We start from the raw sequence: 18,234 nt of genomic DNA on the forward strand, positions 1-18,234 counted from the left end.
GCCACAATCCCTAGCACCCAGTGTCTTGGAGCCATGGGCACACACTGGCTGCATGGCCACATCACCTTGCCTTCACGTCTTCAGCTGCACCTGGTGCCCTAGTCCTCTTTTACTTTCTGAGAATCACCCAGGGGCGGGGCCTCATGGGATAAGAGGCCTCCTAGCCCCTCCCAGCCAGGCCCCAGGGCAGGGGTAGAAGTGAACCCGCTAGCAGGGGCCAGGCTGTCACACAAGTGGGTGGATTAGTCAGGGAGAAGGAAAGCCCACGGCCAGAAAGATAATCAAATTGGATCTTTACTGAGCTATGGTGAACGCACGGAATACAACACAAACACGTATGATACTAGAGTTCATACTTTAAATTCAAAATTGAAAAAATACAAATTGAAAAATAGAAATATTTAGTTATTAAAATTTCTCTCTTGTAATTCTCTTGTGCCTTTTGAGTGGAAGGTTGACACCTGCCCTTCTACACCCAGGTGTCAGTGCTGGCATTGGTTGGGACAGAGAGATGGGCAGGTGAAATTTCAACCTTAATCCTTAAAACGGAGTTTTTTGATTTAGTAACGGAAAACAGTGACTGTCACAAGTGTGGGCAGCCAAACACTCAGGATACTGCTGGACAGAGGTAAAGGATCCTCGCCATCTTGCAGAACTGCATGCACCCTGTTGCACTGCAACTCGGACTGGGGTCTGCATTCACATCATCGTAAGGCGAGCTAGCCAGTGTTAGCTCAAGTTCAAGTAGAATATGGCCCTCGGGGAACTTGGTCTTGGGTCTCACAGTGTGGGTAACTGGTCCTGGCCGCCTCTCATTTCCAGAAACCAGCTGCAGCAAGGATAGGCAGTCCCACTATTGCTCGAAAAGGCATCCATCTGCCAGGATCACACCCCAGTCATACATTCAGGAGCTGTTCGTGAATGTCCTTCTGAGACAGAGTCAGTGTTCACAAGGGTGGGAACTTCAACCAAACGTGTCTAACCAGGTTCCCTCCAGGGAACCAGGGCTCGGCTCGGCACACTCTGAAGTGAACTGAACAGGCCAGTTCAGATTCCCTGCATGTCCTGGTCTCAGGCAACTGGCTCAGTTCAAGTACAGGAATGCGAGTCAAGGCGTCATGGTGTTTCTTTGAGCATCTCAATTCCTGGTTACTGAGACTAGGATCTGAGCTGGGTCCTGGCAAACAGTGCCACTTGGGATGGAGGTATGGGACAGCCCCACGATGGACAGCCCGACCACCATGAGTGGGACGGAGGTATGGGACAGCCCCACAACGGACAGCCCGACCACCATGAGGGGACTGTAGCTGTGCTTATGAATCTGATGTCTGCATGCACAAGAGCAAGCCACTTCAAAGTCAGGGGCTGGCTTGGCGCCACCTCACAGACTACCTCGGTTGCATGGAGATCACCACCACCACAAATAAATAAAGCTAACCATGTGCTCAGAGTTTCTGTGCAGCCATCAAAAGGCCACTGCTGTGGTTCAGGCAACTGGATCCGTAAGGCCTCTGACTCCTGTGTGCTTCAGCCTGCAAAAGCTTGTCAGACTCACAGGACAGCCTTGATGACAGTTCTTTTCTCCACTGCACTGCATGGCTATTCCTGGCTCTCCAAAGCCTCGCTGGCTCGGAGGGCCCTCTTGAGTTCCTGCAGGAGTGTGTCGCGGCTCTGCGCTGTGTACTGACCGTAGCTCCTGCTGTGCTGGGACTCATAGTGGCGCTTCAGGTTGTACTCTTTCAGCACTGACACGTTTTTTTTGCATATTAAGCACGTAGGCATGCTCTTCACTTCCACAAAGAAATAGTCTCGCTCCCATTTTTCTCGAAACACGCGGCCCTCTCCTTCTCTCTTTCGTTTGGCCACTTTTGAAGGAGACATGGGTACAAGAAAGATTTCACTTTTCTCTGAATGCTACCACAGAACCACCATGGTGCCAGCCCCGTGACTGAGGCAGGACCCCTGCCTCACCGTGGAAGAGCAAGAGTGGTGGGGACTGTGGCGAACCTGAGAGCATGAGCCCCACTGACAAGGCTACTACTGCCAGGCAGAAGGGTGGGCCCGGTGTGTCAGTCTTCTGACACATCAAGAGGAGCAGACTGCAGACTGTGTGAACGTCATAGGTGCTTTACAGCTAACGGGTAAAAAGACTGTGCCATGCTAGCACAGGGAAGGCCAAACAAAACCCATCTGTGGTGGCCCATGGGCCACTAGATTGCAGCCTCTCTCCTGGGATGGGTCAGTCACCTGCACATTAACTAGCGCCTCACACCCAGGCAGTGGTGGTCCAGACACAGACCACACTCAGCGACATGTGCCTGTGTGACAAACCTCTCACTCACTCTCCAGGGGGGACACCTGCACACAGGCCTGAGGGCAGACCGTAAGACAGAAGCTACCCAACCTATCCACACCTGCACCTGGAACCCAGTGCCTGCTGTTTGTGAAACCCTGACTGCTACGGCCTCAAGCACAGAACACATTCCCGTGGGGACATCCTGATTTCCTGGTGTGGCACGTGCCACTTAGGCACCCCCATTCCCTCTTGCTTGCCCTGCTCCTACAAACCATCGCACCTTCCTGACACCCAGCCCTACTGGCAGTCTATGCAGTCCTGCATCCCCAGGACCAATCTCCAGCTTCCCAGTCTGGACTCTGCAGCTCCGGCTCCTTCCTGAAATGCTCATCCCAGGAGCGTCCACCTCCTGGCCCTGCACGCCCCTTTTCTGTGGCTTTGGCTATCTGCACCTAGGTCCCTTCTGGCTCCCAATTACTGCTTCTCCTTCCAGGCTCCTCGGAACCCTGGCTGGGTCAGAGGCATTCTGGGCTCCATAACCCCTTAAGTGCACGTGAGCTGTACACTACCTGCCCACCTGCCTCCAAGTCTCGCAGAACCAGGCACACCATGCTGCCTCCAACTCACCCCAGGGCCCAGCATCACCCAGCCGGGGCCTTGGGGAGTCTGCAAGGCGAGAGCAAAGACTGCCCTAGGGGTGTCAGTGACGGGAGCCGGGCATTGTTAAAAGGAACTTTATTGGGTGTTGGGTTCAGATGAGGTCCATGAGGATGTCGTCCTCCATGACGCTGGGCTGCAGGCCCGGCTGGGGAACCGGGCCCCGGGGACCCCCGCTCAGCAGCATCTGACCTGGGGGGCATCGGGAAGGGACTGCATCTCCCAGTGGTCCCTGGGGCCATTGAGGGCCCTAGGCCTCTCATCCCACTTCCTCTGAGAACCCAAGGCAGTAAGGTTTCTAGGAAGCTCCAGGGAACACCAGAGGTCCTTCTAAGCCCAACTGGATATAGACACTTTTCTAACCCTTCGGGAGCCCTTCCCCCACACGCATCGCTTCACTAACCCTAAGACATCTTCCAGCACCCCAGGACAGAATATAAGGTTTGTGGGAAGTTTCCACCACTGAAGCCTTGCTCCTGTACTGAACTTCCCAATGGCCCTTTAAGTCCCCTTGAGCTATGGGAGGCCCTTTGGTAATAGGGTCCTTAACAGTGACTTCAGGGACTCCCACTCTAGAACCCTGCCCTCCCCTGGAGCCCCTTACCTGGCAGTGGCGCCCTCTGGGGTAGCTGTGTGGGCCAAGACTGGGTAGGTGGAGGGTGCAGGAGTTGCGGCCCTAGCTGCGGCTGCCCCAGGCTCTGATGTGGCGGCAGCAATGCAGGGGCCCCTGGAGGCTGGAGGTGGTGTAGGGAGGCCTGGGGTGGGGGTACCCCAGTCTGGGGCTGAGTGAAGAAGACAAAGAATGACTCAGAGGACCCAGTCTAAACTCCAGGAAGGTCCTCCACCCTGGGAGCCTTGTCCACCACTTCCTCCCAGAAACACTGGGTGAGAACCTGCCATTCCCTGCTGCTTTAATCCCAAGCCTCACCGGTGCTGGATTAAGGAGAAGGCTCCGCAGCTGGGGGTTGGCTCCAGGGTTCTGGGGTCGAAGGATGGGTCCAGAAGGAGGTGGGCCAGGGGCTGCTCCAGGAGGACCTTGGGGTGCCCCTGTTGGGGCCTGGGTAGTACCTTGGGGCTGGGGCTGCCCTGTAGCCGCAGAAGCTCCCACAGCACCCTGAGGCTGAGGCTGTGGTGCACGGAGCTGTAACTGAGGAACAGAGAGCATGAGGAAGGACAGTACAGTGGCTGCCCCAAGTCCACCCACCTCCATCCCCAACCCCACCAGTCCCCACTTCAGTCCTCACTAGATTCTGCGGGGGCCTCGCTTGGTCCTCCAGAATGGGGCCCAGGCCTGGAGGTGCCTGCTGTGCCCCCATCTGCACGGGGACAGAGAGGACAGGTCAGATGAGGGAAGGTGACTCACACTGTAGGGAGGACCTGGTGTAGAGAAGCAGGGTGCCTTTTTCTGGGGGCACACCATCTTGGAGAGGCATGACACCCTGCCTGGTTGTAAGGTGGGTCTTGTGTCAGGAATTTGAAGTGCACACTGAAAAGGGACTAAAGCTGCTCTGCTAGGGACAAGGGACTCAAAGGAGATGTCTGGAGACAGGAGGCCATGGTGACTAGCTGGCTGGGCCCGCACTCACCCCACGCTGCTGCTCTAGCTTCTGCTGCTGGACCTGCTTATGGTTGGTGATGACCTGGCGGATGCCATTGACGAAGCCACTCTGGTCGTAGGGGATGAGGCCCATGAAGATCTTCTTCTTAGACGAGTACAGGAGCATGAGCACGCGCACCTCGCACGGGGCTGTATGTGGGAAGTGCACGCAGCCGGCCTGTGGGCAGAGACGCTTCAGAAACTGCCTACCATAGGGACACCAGGATAGCCCTCCTCATTCTATAAAACCCTACAAGCCCTGTGGCAAGAGGTAGGGAGGTCTCATTTCATTGTACAGTGCTAAGGAGGGCAGGTCTGCTTGGCATCTGCCCCAGAAACAAAAACTGAGTGACAGGCAATGAACTGGGCATTCAAATGGCATAGGAAGAGTGAAGCACCCACTGACCACTGAGGAGAGGGAAGACACCAGGCCACATCAGAAACCCACGGAGACCCTGACTAGGCCCTCCACCTCCTTGTCTCACTTCTGCACAGCGCTGGACTGCCTCCCCAAATCACACTGGAAAGGGCTCTGCTGGGAAGGATGCCAGAAAGATGGGGTTAGACCCTTAAGGGTCTCTCTATCTCTCTGCCACAACATCTGCCAGCATGGATTAGGGAACAGCAACATGACATTTAGAAGTCAGAGTGCCGGGCTGGAGAGATGGCTCAGCGGTTAAGAGCACCCGACTGCTCTTCCAGAGGTCATGAGTTCAATTCCCAGCAACCACATGGTGGCTCACAACCATCTGTAAAGAGATCCGATGCCCTCTTCTGGTGTATCTGAAGACAGCTACAGTGTACTTATATATAATAAATGAATAAATCTTTAAAAAAAAAAAGAAGTCAGAGTGCCTCCTCAGACTCTCAGGGAACTGGCTTTGGCTACCTGGGTTCTCTTCTCAGGACCTAGGTTCCCTCAGCCTGCAGCTGCTGCTCATCAACACACAACCTCTCCTGTTCTGCCCAGTACAGAACAGGGCAGTGCCACCGAAGCCCGAGTGCTGGTGAATGCCCTCCCCTACAAGGGGTGCAGCCTAGTGACCCAACTCTGCCCAGATTAAAGGAGGCCTGGCCAGAGGCTTTGGGTATTTCTCATTTCCTGAAGGAGATTCCAGCCACTGCCTCTTCCGCATGCTTAGGGTACCCAGAAGCTAAGATAACTACCTTTACCTATAAGAGGTCTAGGAATGACGTCACTGAGCTCCCTGCTGGGTCCTGTTATAGCGCAGAATTCAGTGTCTACGCTGATGGGCCACACCTCTGAGGGCTCTGGGCACAGCTGAGTTTCTAACAGCACCAGCAGAATTCCAAAGTGCTTGACACCCACACACAGAGTAGGTACAGCAGACAACAATGTCACAGAGGTGAAAAGGGCCATGAGGCTGATGACCAACAGTACCCTCTGCCTGGGACAAAGCAGGCACAGAAGTCACCATGCCTAACCCCATGTGCACTTGTGTCTTCCCCAAACACAAACTGCAACTGACACCCAGGAAGGTGAGATGACTCAGAAGCCGCCTCTACGACAGTCAGAGGAGTCATGAGGGCAGGCCCTATCCAACAGTAAACAAGGGGACAGAGCAGCCAGGCTTGACTACACATGTCTACAAATGCAGCCCTCAGGAGCCTGAGGCAGCAGGACTTGTCTCAAATCAGCATCAACCACCACATCAACAACCACCACCACAACCACCACCACCACAACCACAAGCCAGCACCATGGGCCAGGGACTTTGCAGGCCCTAGGACACATGTAGTTAGGAAAGGGCCAGGTATCATCTGCAGTGTCACAGAGTGACATTATCAGCAGCTCCTGGGGCCTAGGCACCCGGGGTCCTCACCAAGTTGGCAGAAAAGGAGTGAGAGCCAAGCACTCACAAAGCCATTGCCCATGATGCGGTAGAGGCCTTTGAGGGACTCCAGGTCCTTGTTGGTGAAGTGGAACTGGACCATTCTCGAGTTCCGGAACAGCGGGCCCAGGGTGGTCTAAAAACATACAGGCATTGCAATGGGGCAGCCCACGGAGGGGAAGCATCATGTGGGGAACACAGTGTGAGCATCAGGCAGGCCTTGGCCTGGCAGGACTCACCAGCAGTTGCTGAGGGATGAGCTGCATGATCAGTTTCTGGGGCCATTGCTCAGTCTTCCTGAAAGGCAACACAGGGAGAGGAGAGTCATGGCAGTCAGGCTGAGCCTGCCCCACCCCTAACAAATACCTACAGGTTTTCTCCATGGTTCACATAGACCTGACAAGGCAGAGACCTTGTCAGCTTGGTGTTGGCATCCACGGATGCAGGCTTGGGTTTCTGAAAGGAAAGGGGTGAATCAGCCAAGGCCTGGTGAATTAAGCTTCTCCAGCTCCTGCAGCCCCACAACTCCCCCATCTTCCCAGCAACCCCACACTCAAGTGCCCAAATCCCACAAACATTGGGTCCCTCTTCTGGGCCCCAAATCTTATAGTCACTATCCTTCAAAGCCCAATATCCAGAACCCCGTTGAGAGGCCAAATGCTGCCTGTGTGTGTGGAGAGGGACTGGTTGATTGACTGGGAGTGGAGGCCTGTGCCTAGTAGGCAATGAGCTCCAATATAACTTTTTGTTTGTTTTTGTTTTTTCTGAAACAGGGTCTCTCTGAGTAGCCCCGGCTATCCTAGAACTCACTGTCTAGAATAGGCTGGCCTCAAACTCAAATCCACCTGCTTCTGCCTCCCTAGTACTGGGAGTGAAGGCATGTGCCACTATGCCTGGCTTCAACATAATTCTTAAACTCCATCTTGAGACCTGGGCCACCTAGAGTTCCTCTGGACCAACCTCCAGTGCACATCCTAAGGCCTTGGGAGCCGCTACTCTCCACACTCCCAACAGTAACCACTCACCTCCTGCCACTCAAGGACGCCACTCCAGGCTAGGAGCTTGTTGGATACTGACTGTTGCCCACCAAGTGCAGGACCCCCCAGCTGGGCTGGTGAAGGACCACTGACCCCACCTGGGGTCACAGTGCCTGCCTGCTGAAGACAGAGAGCAATGAGGAGACCATGCTGTCAGGGAGTGGGCACCTTAAAGGGGTGTGACAAAGGTCCTTTCCGTCACACCTCCACAACCACTAACCATCCCTGGGAACATCCACGCCAAAACTTGAGGAACCAGACTCCCAAAATTACAGGATACCTGGGTCCCTCCGAACAGTTCCAACCACAGCCCTGCACCAAAGCCACAAAGCACAGCTATGAACCTCACTGCCGTGCTCAGGCCCCTGCAGCTGGCTACACCTCCTCTCACCTACTATGAGCAAGCACACAGCAGCGGAGTCAAGCTGGGTACTAAGAGGGCACCTACCATAGACGGAGCCCCAGGCTGAGCCGGGGCTGCCAGGCCTGGTCCAGGGGCCACAGTGGAGACTAGGCTAGGCTGTGAGGCAGGAGGTGGCTTGGGAGCTCCAGGGGGCCCAGGAGCTAATGGGGGTGCCGGGGCCTGGCTGAAGGGGGGCCCCACTCCTGAAGCAGCTTGCTGGAGAGGGTTGATGGGTGAGACTGTGGGAGAGACAAGTGTGAGTGGGGAACTGAGTCAGAAAGCCAGTGAAGCCCCCTTGCCTCTTCCAGGACTCACAGCGTGGGCCCAGCCCGGCCTTCTGGTTCTTGGCAGCCTCCACAGCATTCTGCGCAGCCACCTGAGCAGCACTTAGGTTCCCAGGGACCTGTCACACGGGAAAAGACCATGTACCCCCAGAACCATGAACTTCTGCCCCTACAAAGCAACTACACAGCTCTGACGACCCAGGAGCGTTGGACTCGTCCCCATCAAGGCCATTCCCTAGCTTGTGCCATCTCTTCACTCTACAATCCCAATGGTTCCTGAGGTCCTCCCATGAGGCATGGCTCCACAAGGCCCCAGGAGCTGGCTCCTAACTATGTCATACCTGGTACTGTGGTGGGACCGGGGGCAGGGTCTGCTGGGGGGCTGCTGAGAGCGTGGCAGCTGAAGTTGGAGCTGGTGGCAGGGGAACGGCTTGCTTGGGCTGCAGAGGGCCTGGGGCTGAGCTGCCGCCAACTGAGCACAGGAGAGACAAGCGAATCCCGAGAGGAGTTGGGGTAGAAAGAGGAATATCCCAAAGTCCATGTTAAGAACAGTACCAAAAAGGAACCCCCTCCCGTGTACGGTACCCAGGCCTTACCAGGCAGCACGAGCCCACGCACAAGTACCATGTGCCTGGGGTCCTGGCTGACGTCTGCTGGGGGCTGCAATGGCTCCAGTAGGGCAGGAGGAGCCGCCTTCTCAAACAGAAGCCTAAGTGCTGGCAGCTTTCTTGGAGAAACGATGGAGAAGTGGATACCACGCTGCAGGTAGGGAAAAAAAGTAAGAATGGGCCTCCAGGAATGTTAGAGCTGGCTCCCTCCCCTGCGGTGTGGTGGGACGTGACACTGCTGGGAAGTAAAACAGGCCTTAGTTTTCCCAGCTCTGTCATGAGTGAGCGTAGAGATTTTGGCTATTTTCTGCCTTGGGTTTTTAGAGCCCGGCCTGCTTCCTCGGATGCAGGTGTGGCCCACCCCCTCCCTCACACACAGGGGTGCAAGTCCTCCTACTCGACACTCCCCTCACCTCTCCTATCTTCTGCACCAGGCTCTCCGTCGTACAGCCTGAGTATGTGGTGCTCTCCACGGCAGGCAGTAGGTATGGGGGGGAGTTGCAGATGAGGAGACAGACTCGGTGGGTCTGGCCGCTGCCAGGGACAAAGTCATGATGCAGCAGGTACTCCAAGCTAGTGGCAACTGAATGCCACGTCCTCACCCTCTGAGATCATTTTCAGCTGACAACACTGAGGCTCTTGGGTTTAGTGACAACTTTAAGTCACCTACTAGGCCAGGGGCATAGAAGGGAGATCCCCACCTAGTGTCTGGTCAGGCACTAGCCTGCCCTGGCCTATACAGGGTCCCACTTCCTGTCCCCATCCAGGGTGAGGATCGAGGAGGACTTCCCAGGAGGCAGGCACACTCACATCTGTTCACGCATCTTCTTGAAGTCATCAAACAGCTGCAGAGCAGTGCTCAGACCTTCAGCAATGAGACTGCAGCTCTCGCCACCACCACCCATGAACCTGCAGGACAGCCAGGACAGCCAGTTAGACCCAGTGCCCTACACAGGCAGCCAGCACACTTCCTGACCCCTCCCACACTGCACTGCACCCTCTGACAGGACACTGTCCTTAGAGTTTTACTTGGTGACAAGTGAGCACCAGGCAGGGAGAGACACTAAGAAGGGAGGGCAACAAGAAGGAGCAGAAGGAGCCAGGACCTCAGGTGTGCCCAATGCCCTGACCATCCTCCTGATATACCCTCCCAATGGGCCATTTGCTTCACTGGTTTGCCTTAGTTCTTTGTTCTTTTTTCTTTTTCCTTTGCTGAATGAAGGCGTCATTTATTATATAGCCTGTGCTGTCTTAGTCTCACTGTATAAACCTGGCTGACCTTGGACTCACAGATCTCTGCCTGCTTTTCCTCTCAAGTGCTGAGATTAAAGGTGTGTGCCACCAGATTTTCTTTGTACTTTATGTGTATGGTGTTTTGCCTGCATGTATATGTGTACACTACACACGTGCCTGGTGCTCTTAAAGGCCAAGCAAGGGAATCAGACGCCCAGAAACTGGAGTTACAAGTGGCTGTGAGCCCCGCCACCTGAGTGCCTGGAATCAAATGTGGGTCTTCTGGAAAAGCAGCCAGTGCGTGTTGTTAAATAATGAGCCATCTCTCCAGCCTCCACTGGACACAAGCTGGCAATCCTCCTGCCTTCACCTCCTAGTGCTAGGAGAAGCACTATCACAACACAGGCTCCCGCTTCCTCCACAGTGCCATGGGTCAAATTACTTCAGAGTGATATGTCAGGAACCATGGGAACCCAGAGTTACCTTCCTAGAAACAGGTTCTCTACACAAGTAATAGAAAAGAAAGAAGGGAATAACAGGGTCCCAATCCACAGACATTTCTATGTCTATGAAAAAGGGGAAGGCAGCAAGCAGATATGAACAGACCATAAGGAAGGTCAAGCCACAGAGGCTGGGGAGGTCAGGGAGGAGTCTTTCCCCAGACTTTCAGGCCCTTCACTCAGCCAGCACTGTCACTTTGGACTTGCAGCCGCCATACTGTTTTTCAAACACAGTTTCTGATACTTGTCCTCGGCAGCCTAGAAACCCACCCACAGTGTTCCTCTGCATGGTGTCCTAGAAAAGGTCTCTGTTTCAGCACAGCTGATGTTATCACAGACTCTGGGCTGCCTCCTGTGGCCAACTCAGCCCTATACTGCCAAACTGTGGCAGCTTCGTGTCTGCCCCTCATTTCCCTACCCATAGGCAGGTCTGAGCCCTCTCATTTCTCGTCCCCAGACGGGCCCGTAAGAGGTATATGATGGAGATAATTGGTATGTGCCCAGCATGCCCTCCTCCAGGAACCCCACCAACCTGACACCATCAACTCAAAACCTGGTCACTGAGTCTACACACGGCTCAGCAGTTGAGAGCACCAGCTGCTCTTTTAAAGAACCCAGGTTCAACTACCACACAGCAGCTCACAACCATCTGTAACTCCAGACCCAGGGAATCTGATGTAGAAGTCAAGAGATAACAATGTCTCTGAGGACAGGTTCATGTCCTGTACACAGGCACACACATAAGCCAAACAACCATAAACCTAAATTTAAAAAACAAACAAACAAACAAACCCTGGGTGATGGCACAGCCTGTATTAGAGAGGCATAGGGGTTTGGAGCCAGCCTGTCAACACAAAGTAAGTGCTTAGCCACCCAATGCACACAGCCAGTGAGTGGTAAAACACCAAGCTTCCTGGGCTTGCAAGATAAAAACAGGGCTGCCCAGCTGATAACCTGAGTACAAACCCTAGAACCACAGTATTAAGTCAGAGCCAACTCCTGCAGGGCAGGAAGACACACACAGACACACAGACACACACACACACACACACACACACACAGACACACACACACACAGAGACTGACACACACACACACACACACACAGAGACACACATACAAACACACACACACACACACACAGACACACAGAGACAGAGACAGACAGACAGACAGACAGACAGACAGACAGACAGACACACACACACACACACACACACAGAGACACACACACACACACAGGTCCTAGTCCTGGTGAGGGCCAGGATAGCGCCTACATCTCATGATCACTCAGCATTTGTGCCATACCTCTGTGAGTGAATGAACTGTCAGCAGAGGAATTGAGACAGACATCCTGGCCACTAGCTATGGGAAATTGGCTCCTGGCAGAAAGGCGATGTAACATCGGAAGCCTAATTCTTAGCAGCAAGCCCATTCCTAACTGTCCTGCATGCCCCACCCTGTCTCCCAGCGCCATCAATAGCAGGTGAGATTTCTTAAGCAGTAAAGGCGCTGCCACTGTCACTCCCATTCCTGCCCTGCCCACAAAGTCTTGGGTGTGGTCACAGGCCCTGATCAACACAGCAATCCTGGGAAAACTAGATGGAAATGCTGAGCAGCAGCAGAGGCCTCCAAAGTGGGGACGCTTATGTTTACAGGGTTGCAAGTATAGAGTGGGAGTCACAGTGCCCTGTCCAGCCTTTCCCTTAAGGGAGGAGCTGCTCTTCCCACAATCAGCACCACGGAAATCTGGCTTTTTTGAAGGTTTTCCCTGTAGCCATCACTCAGGGTTCACACGACTAGGATCTCCTGAAGCCTTAAGTCACAGAAGCAGACTGGCTGATAAGAAAAGTCACAGAAGGGGCTGGGGATTTAGCTCAGTGATAGAGTGCTTACCTAGGAAGCGCAAGGCCCTGGGTTCGGTCCCCAGCTCCGAAAAAAAAGAACCAAAAAAAAAAAAAAAAAGAAAGAAAAGTCACAGAAGGGCGCTGGAGAGATGGCTCAATGGTTAAGAGCACTGACTGCTCTTCCAGAGGTCCTGAGTTCAAATCCCAACAACCATATGATGGCTCATAACCATCTGTAATGAGATCTGATGCCCTCTTTCGGTATGTCTGAAGACAGCTACAGTGTATTCATATTTAATAAATAAATCTTTAAAAATATTAAAAAAAATAAAAAGAAGAAAGAAAAGTCACAGAAGGTTCCTCACAGGGAAACAAGAACAGAGCTGGCTGGCACTGACTCCTAAACTCACATCTGACCAAATGTGGTGGAAGCCTCCTATGTACCAATCCTGACATACAGCAATGAGGACCTTGGGGCTTCCTCTACCTAGCCAAGTAGTTCTCCATGCAAGTGCCATTGGCCTTCTAAGAGATGCTTGGCAATGCCTGGAGACAGCTTTCTAGGAGGTCACTGGGTGCTAGCACGTAAAGGCTATTAGACATTCTCCAAGGCCTGGGATGTGGCTCAACACCCAGGAGAGGGCTCCCAACAAGGAATTATCTAGTTCAGGATCTGGAGAGAAGGCTCAGTCATTAAGAGCCCTGGCTGCTCTTCCAGGGCAGCTGGCAGCTCAGAACTATCTCTAACTCCAGTTCCAGCGTCTGGTGCCCTTGCACAGACATGTATGTGGACAAAAACATCAAGACACTGATTTTGGGATGGAGATGGCTCCATGGTTAAGAGCACTGATTGCTCTTCCAGAGGTCCTGAGTTCAAATCCCAGCAACCACATGGTGGCTCACAACCATCTGTAATGAGATCTGATGCTTTCTTCTGGTGTGTCTGAAAACAGTTACAGTGTACTCATATATAATAAATAAAATAAATCTTAAAAAAAAAAAGACACAGGGGTTGGGGATTTAGCTCAGTGGTAGAGCGCTTGCCTAGGAAGCTCAAGGCCCTGGGTTCGGTCCCCAGCTCCGAAAAAAAAGAACCAAAAAAAAAAAAAAAAAAAAAAAGACACTGTTTTTTTATTTTGGAAAGGAGGTTTGTAAGTGTCAAGGGTGGATATGAAGAGATAGAAAGTTGAGTAGGATTGGGGTACATGGTATGAAAGTCACTTCTCACCAATAGAAAGTCACTTCTTTCAATAGAAAGTTTAAAAAAAATCGTAAGACAAAAAAAAAAATCAATGCACATTAAAATAAAAATCCTTTAAAAAAAATAAAAGATTTATATAATCTAAGCTAGGTGTAGCAGCTCAGACAAGAAAACCTAGCACTGATGAGGTTGAGGCAGAAGGATGGAAAGAACTGTGTGGCTAGCCCGGAAAACCTGACAAGATGCTGTGAGGTTTTTAAACTGGACTGGGGGCATAGAAACGTTCAGAGCACTGGCGGCTCTTCAGAGGATCCAGGTTGGAGTACACTGTTTAACTCCAGTTCCAGAAGATCTTATGGCCTCTTTGGTCTCAAAGGGCACCAGGCACAAGTGTTGCACACACAGGCATATAAGCAAAACCCCATACACATTAAATTAAAAAAACAAAACAAAACCTGTTTTAAAAACTTGAGTGCAAAGTGTCAACAATATCAAGAACAGGAAGCTTTGCTTTATATTAATTCTAATCCCAACAACTTCCGGGGGCAGTACACAGGCCAGCTTCCCATGCCTCTTACCAAGTCTCTCTGCCTCTGTCTGTCACACACACACACACACACACACGCCTGCTTCAACCAAGCAGGAAGAACCAGCAGGAACAGATCAGCACCACTAAATGAACCTTGACCACAACCAGACTGTGGAACCCACCTGGGAAGATTAGCATCAGTGAGCCTTCCAGCACCCACCACTCTATAGGTTACTCATTTGCAAACCAAGAACAGGGACAGGGCGAGCAGTACAAGCAGGCACTCACACACTGCTCACTATGTGCCAAGCACCAGCACCCTACAAGGCTCTGGTGGTCTGTCCCCAGGGAACCCACTGGTCACCCATTCTTGTCTGGAACAGGGCAGACTCACCTATCAAACAAGTTGTGACAAAAGTGATGAGGTATGACTTGGTCATCAAAAAACCTGGTAGTTTCCTCTTTGCCCTCTGGGTTCACATTCACTCTGAGCAGAGGCAGCTGCCAGTCTGGGTGTTAATCTGCCATGTTCGAGGGCATGATGGCAAACAGCCAGCAAGAACGAAGGCTCTGTCCCCAGCCACAGAGCAAGCAGTTGACCGTGGTTCTTTCAGGCATGCCAGGGAGTGGATGACCACAGCCCTGTGAGACCAGACCAAACACACATGACCCCACTTATCTTCCTGAGTTCCTGACCTACAGATGGTGCAAATGTTCAGTTTGAAATCCTTAAACCAAGGCAGCATGGGGGAGAACCGGTTATACAGTAACAGACATCCAAGAGCACAAAAAACAAATACAAGTGCTACAGGTTTCCTTTTCAGAAGGAATGGGCAGCACAAAGGACCCTGGGACCTAGGAAATATGTCTGAGAAGAAGCCGTGGCTACTGCAGGTTGCCTGATTCCATAAGCTGGCTATGGTGGCACGAGTCTGTAAGCCCAGCAACCAGAAAGTAGAGGCAGTTGGGTCAGGAACTCAAGGTTAGCCTCAGCTACACTGTAAACTATGACCCAACTCACATAAGGTACTCTCAAGGCCCAGATCCATCCTGCAGACTCCTCTGGAGTAGACAGAGAAGAAGAGCAAGCTGACGGTATGGCATACTCAGGTACAGACTGTGGGGACCCACACTGAACTCCAGGCACTATTCAATCACAAGTCACCATGCCCACAGTCTTTCTTAGGGTCCCCATCCTGCCCCAAATGAAGTCAAAGCTCACTTGATGCCATCGAGCCAGGTGACAAACTCATAGGCACTGCTGGTAGGAGCATGGCATTGTACATAGGACTCTGGAGCGCAGTCTACTGTGTTGAACACCACAAGGCTGTACTGGGTTCCGCCATACTGCGAAGACAGGACAAAAGAACTTTAAAACGAAGATCTTTGGCAAGGAACAGGGCCTCCCAACTTCAGATCATTTTAGAAATAAACTGAGTCTCTCTTTCTTCAAACCCAAGACTAAGGACCCCATCTTTGCTCCCTCAGACATAGGGGTCTACCAGCTTCCTCCCCATGATTCGGCCGCACACTCACGTCTCCCCCAAAGTCCGTCTCTGCGGGTGGTCCTCCGTTGAAGTACCTGCGAAGACGGAGGAAAGGCAGCGTCGGCACAAGCCTTAGGTTAGGGCAGCGGGAGGCGATGTAGGGTCTCACTCACTCTATGGCGGGCAGCAGGTAGTGCTTGCGGAGTCCCTCGAAGTACGGCCCCAGGTTTGCCGTCCCCTCGATCACAAACACCACATCAGCGACCAGGCCCCCGGCCCGGGCCGGGCCTTCGGATCCGGGGACCATGCCCCGCGCCGCCGCCGCCGCCGCCAGCGCCGCAGAGGCCGTCGCCGTCCCGGGACGAACAGAAGTGCGCTTGCGCGGTGCGCGCACTCCCGCCGGACGTCTGGCAACTTCTGCTGATGCTGATACGGCCATGTTTGTGCGGGGCATCTTGGGAGTGGTGGTTTTATCTCTACCTTGGCGCATACCAACAGCATGAAACTCTCAGAATGGGCACAACGAGCCCTTTTAAGGGCCTCTTGAAGTCGAACAAACTTTTGTGCACAACATCAAGCACGAAATAAAACGAAAAACAGCACATCCGGCCACCATCTTGGAGTCGAAATCTTGTTTCCGACTCCGGGCTAAAGGGAGTTCGGGAACCCGGTTGCTAGGCAACGCGTGCCCTGCCATAGAGGTCTGACACAGAGATTAAGTTAATAAATTCTGTTCTTTCTGACCAGGAACCGATGGGAGAGAGTAGTCCAATCACATCATCGGAAACGACGTTGCTAGGCAACAGTGTAAAGTTGCCCAGGACTTGGAAGCAAGACAGTTGTTTTCGCTGGGAAAGAAGGGAATTTCAATTTAAATCAAGGTTGCTAGGCAACACCTAATCTCTGTTTTCTGGGAAAGAAGCCAGAAACCGACTGAAAGAAAATACATTCTTTACAAAACAAGAAAGAAAGCAAGAAAGAAAACAATAATAATAACAAAATAATAATACTAATATATAAAAACAGTGTAATAGGAATGTGAGGAAACTGAGTCTCGGCATTGCAGCTAATGACATAAGCCAAAATGAATATAAAGGGATCTGGAAAATTATATTATAACATATGTGTGGACAAAAATTTACTAAACAACCTCTACTAAACAAACCTCACTAATGTAGAAAGATACAAAGCTGTGATGGCACATGCCTTAAATTCCAATCCACAGCAAACGCAAGTGTATCTGAGCTGCAGTCCCAATCTACAGAAAGAGTTCCAGGAAGACAGGGCTGCACAGAGAAACCTTGTCTCAAAAAAAAAAAAAGAAAGAAAGAAAGAAAGAAAGAAAGAAAGAAAGAAAGAAAGAAAGAAAGAAAGAAAGAAAGAAAGAAAGAGAAAAAGAAAAGAAAAAAGGAAAAATAATACACAAGCCCTTTATAAAATACGTAGGTGGTGGGGATTCGAACTCAGCCCAAATGCTTGCACTGCAAGCACTGGAGCAACTGAGACAGTGTCCCAGACATTGTTTTTTGTTTTTGTTTTTTTCTTCTTTTCGGAGCTGGGGACCGAACCCAGGGCCTTGCGCTTGATAGGCAAGTGCTCTACCACTGAGCTAAATCCCCAACCCCCAGACATTGTTTTGTGGTGTGTCTCCTCCACCTCTGGCCCCATGGCAGTCTGTCTCTGTGTTAGCCCTGGCTGTCTTGGACCTTGCTCTGTAAATTAGTTAGTGAGGCTTCCCAGAACTCAGAGATCTGCTGGCCTCTACCTCTGGAGTGCCGGAATTAACAGTATGAACAAGTTTTTTTTAACCCCAGTGCTCACCCATAAACTAAAATTTTCCACGTTGAATTTTGTTTTGAGACAGGTTTCTCTGTGTAACTCTAGCTGTCCAGAAACTCACTGTAAAACAGACTGGCTGTGAACTCAAGAAATACTCCATCTCTGACACACTAAAAGCATCCGTAGAATTTTTTATAAGCTTCTTTTTTTTCCCTTCTTTTCTTTTTTTTTTTTCGGAGCTGGGCAAGCACTCTACCACTGAGCTAAATCCCCAACCCCTATAAGCTTCTTTTTTTTTAAGATTTATTTATTTATTACAGATGAGTACACCGTAGCTGTCTTCAAACTCACCAGAAGAGAGCATCAGATCCCATTTATAGATGGTTGTGAGCCACCATGTGGTTGCTGGGAATTGAACTCAGGACCTCTGAGAAGAGAAGTCAGTGCTCTTAACCACTGAGCCATCTTTCCAGCCCATGCATAGAATTTTGAAAGTTTCATTTACCTGTCTATCTGTTTATTTGTGTATTTGGCAGGAGATTGGGGAGAGCAAGTCAGGTTGGCCTTAAGAGATCATAATTGCATAATCATGTACAAGTTTTAAAATGATTGCCTGCATCTGTTTCTTCCATGTACAGAGAACATTTGTTAATTATTCCTTAGGAAATATAGGAAATAAAATTCAGAATAGAAACAGCATCCAAAAAGGTTACTTTAAAATATTGTTTTGTGGGGTCTAGAGAGACAGCAGTTAAGAGCACTGGCTACTTTCAGAGGCAGTTCTAGCTGTCTTCAAACTCACCAAAAGAGGGCATTAAATTAATTAAGAGGGTTGTTCAAGTCCTAGCACCCACAATTCCTAGAAGCTCAACTCCAGTTCCAAGGTATCCAACACCTTCATCCATTTTTTTTTTTTTTGGTTC

General features: G+C 51.4%; 1 protein-coding gene across 17 annotated transcripts; it reads right to left on the bottom strand.

Moving 5' to 3' along the window:
• Positions 1-276: 276 nt before the first annotated feature.
• On the bottom strand, positions 277-16,891 carry Med25 (mediator complex subunit 25). 17 transcript variants are annotated; one of them, XM_006229007.5, is made up of 18 exons: positions 15,706-16,891; positions 15,582-15,627; positions 15,268-15,392; positions 9,546-9,644; positions 9,149-9,269; positions 8,724-8,886; positions 8,469-8,599; positions 8,159-8,246; positions 7,889-8,082; positions 7,429-7,560; positions 6,774-6,859; positions 6,643-6,700; positions 6,432-6,539; positions 4,540-4,728; positions 4,198-4,269; positions 3,882-4,100; positions 3,558-3,735; positions 277-1,865 (listed from the first exon to the last, which is right to left on the bottom strand). In XM_006229007.5, the coding sequence occupies exons 1-18, from the start codon at positions 16,020-16,022 to the stop codon at positions 1,600-1,602; spliced, it is 2,592 nt and encodes an 863-aa protein (XP_006229069.3). In that variant the 5' UTR covers positions 16,023-16,891; the 3' UTR covers positions 277-1,599. The 17 variants fall into 17 exon arrangements, 15 of the variants coding, with proteins under 15 accessions (XP_006229069.3, NP_001402722.1, XP_063140127.1 ...); NM_001415793.1 differs by having other exon boundaries at positions 7,429-7,557; positions 15,706-15,899; NM_001170426.2 differs by lacking the exon at positions 277-1,865 and adding an exon at positions 3,015-3,145 and having other exon boundaries at positions 15,706-15,899.
• Between the last annotated feature and the right edge of the window lie 1,343 nt (positions 16,892-18,234).

This window comes from Rattus norvegicus, chromosome 1 (genome assembly GCF_036323735.1).
Source record: "Rattus norvegicus strain BN/NHsdMcwi chromosome 1, GRCr8, whole genome shotgun sequence".
Classification (NCBI taxonomy): domain Eukaryota; kingdom Metazoa; phylum Chordata; class Mammalia; order Rodentia; family Muridae; genus Rattus; species Rattus norvegicus.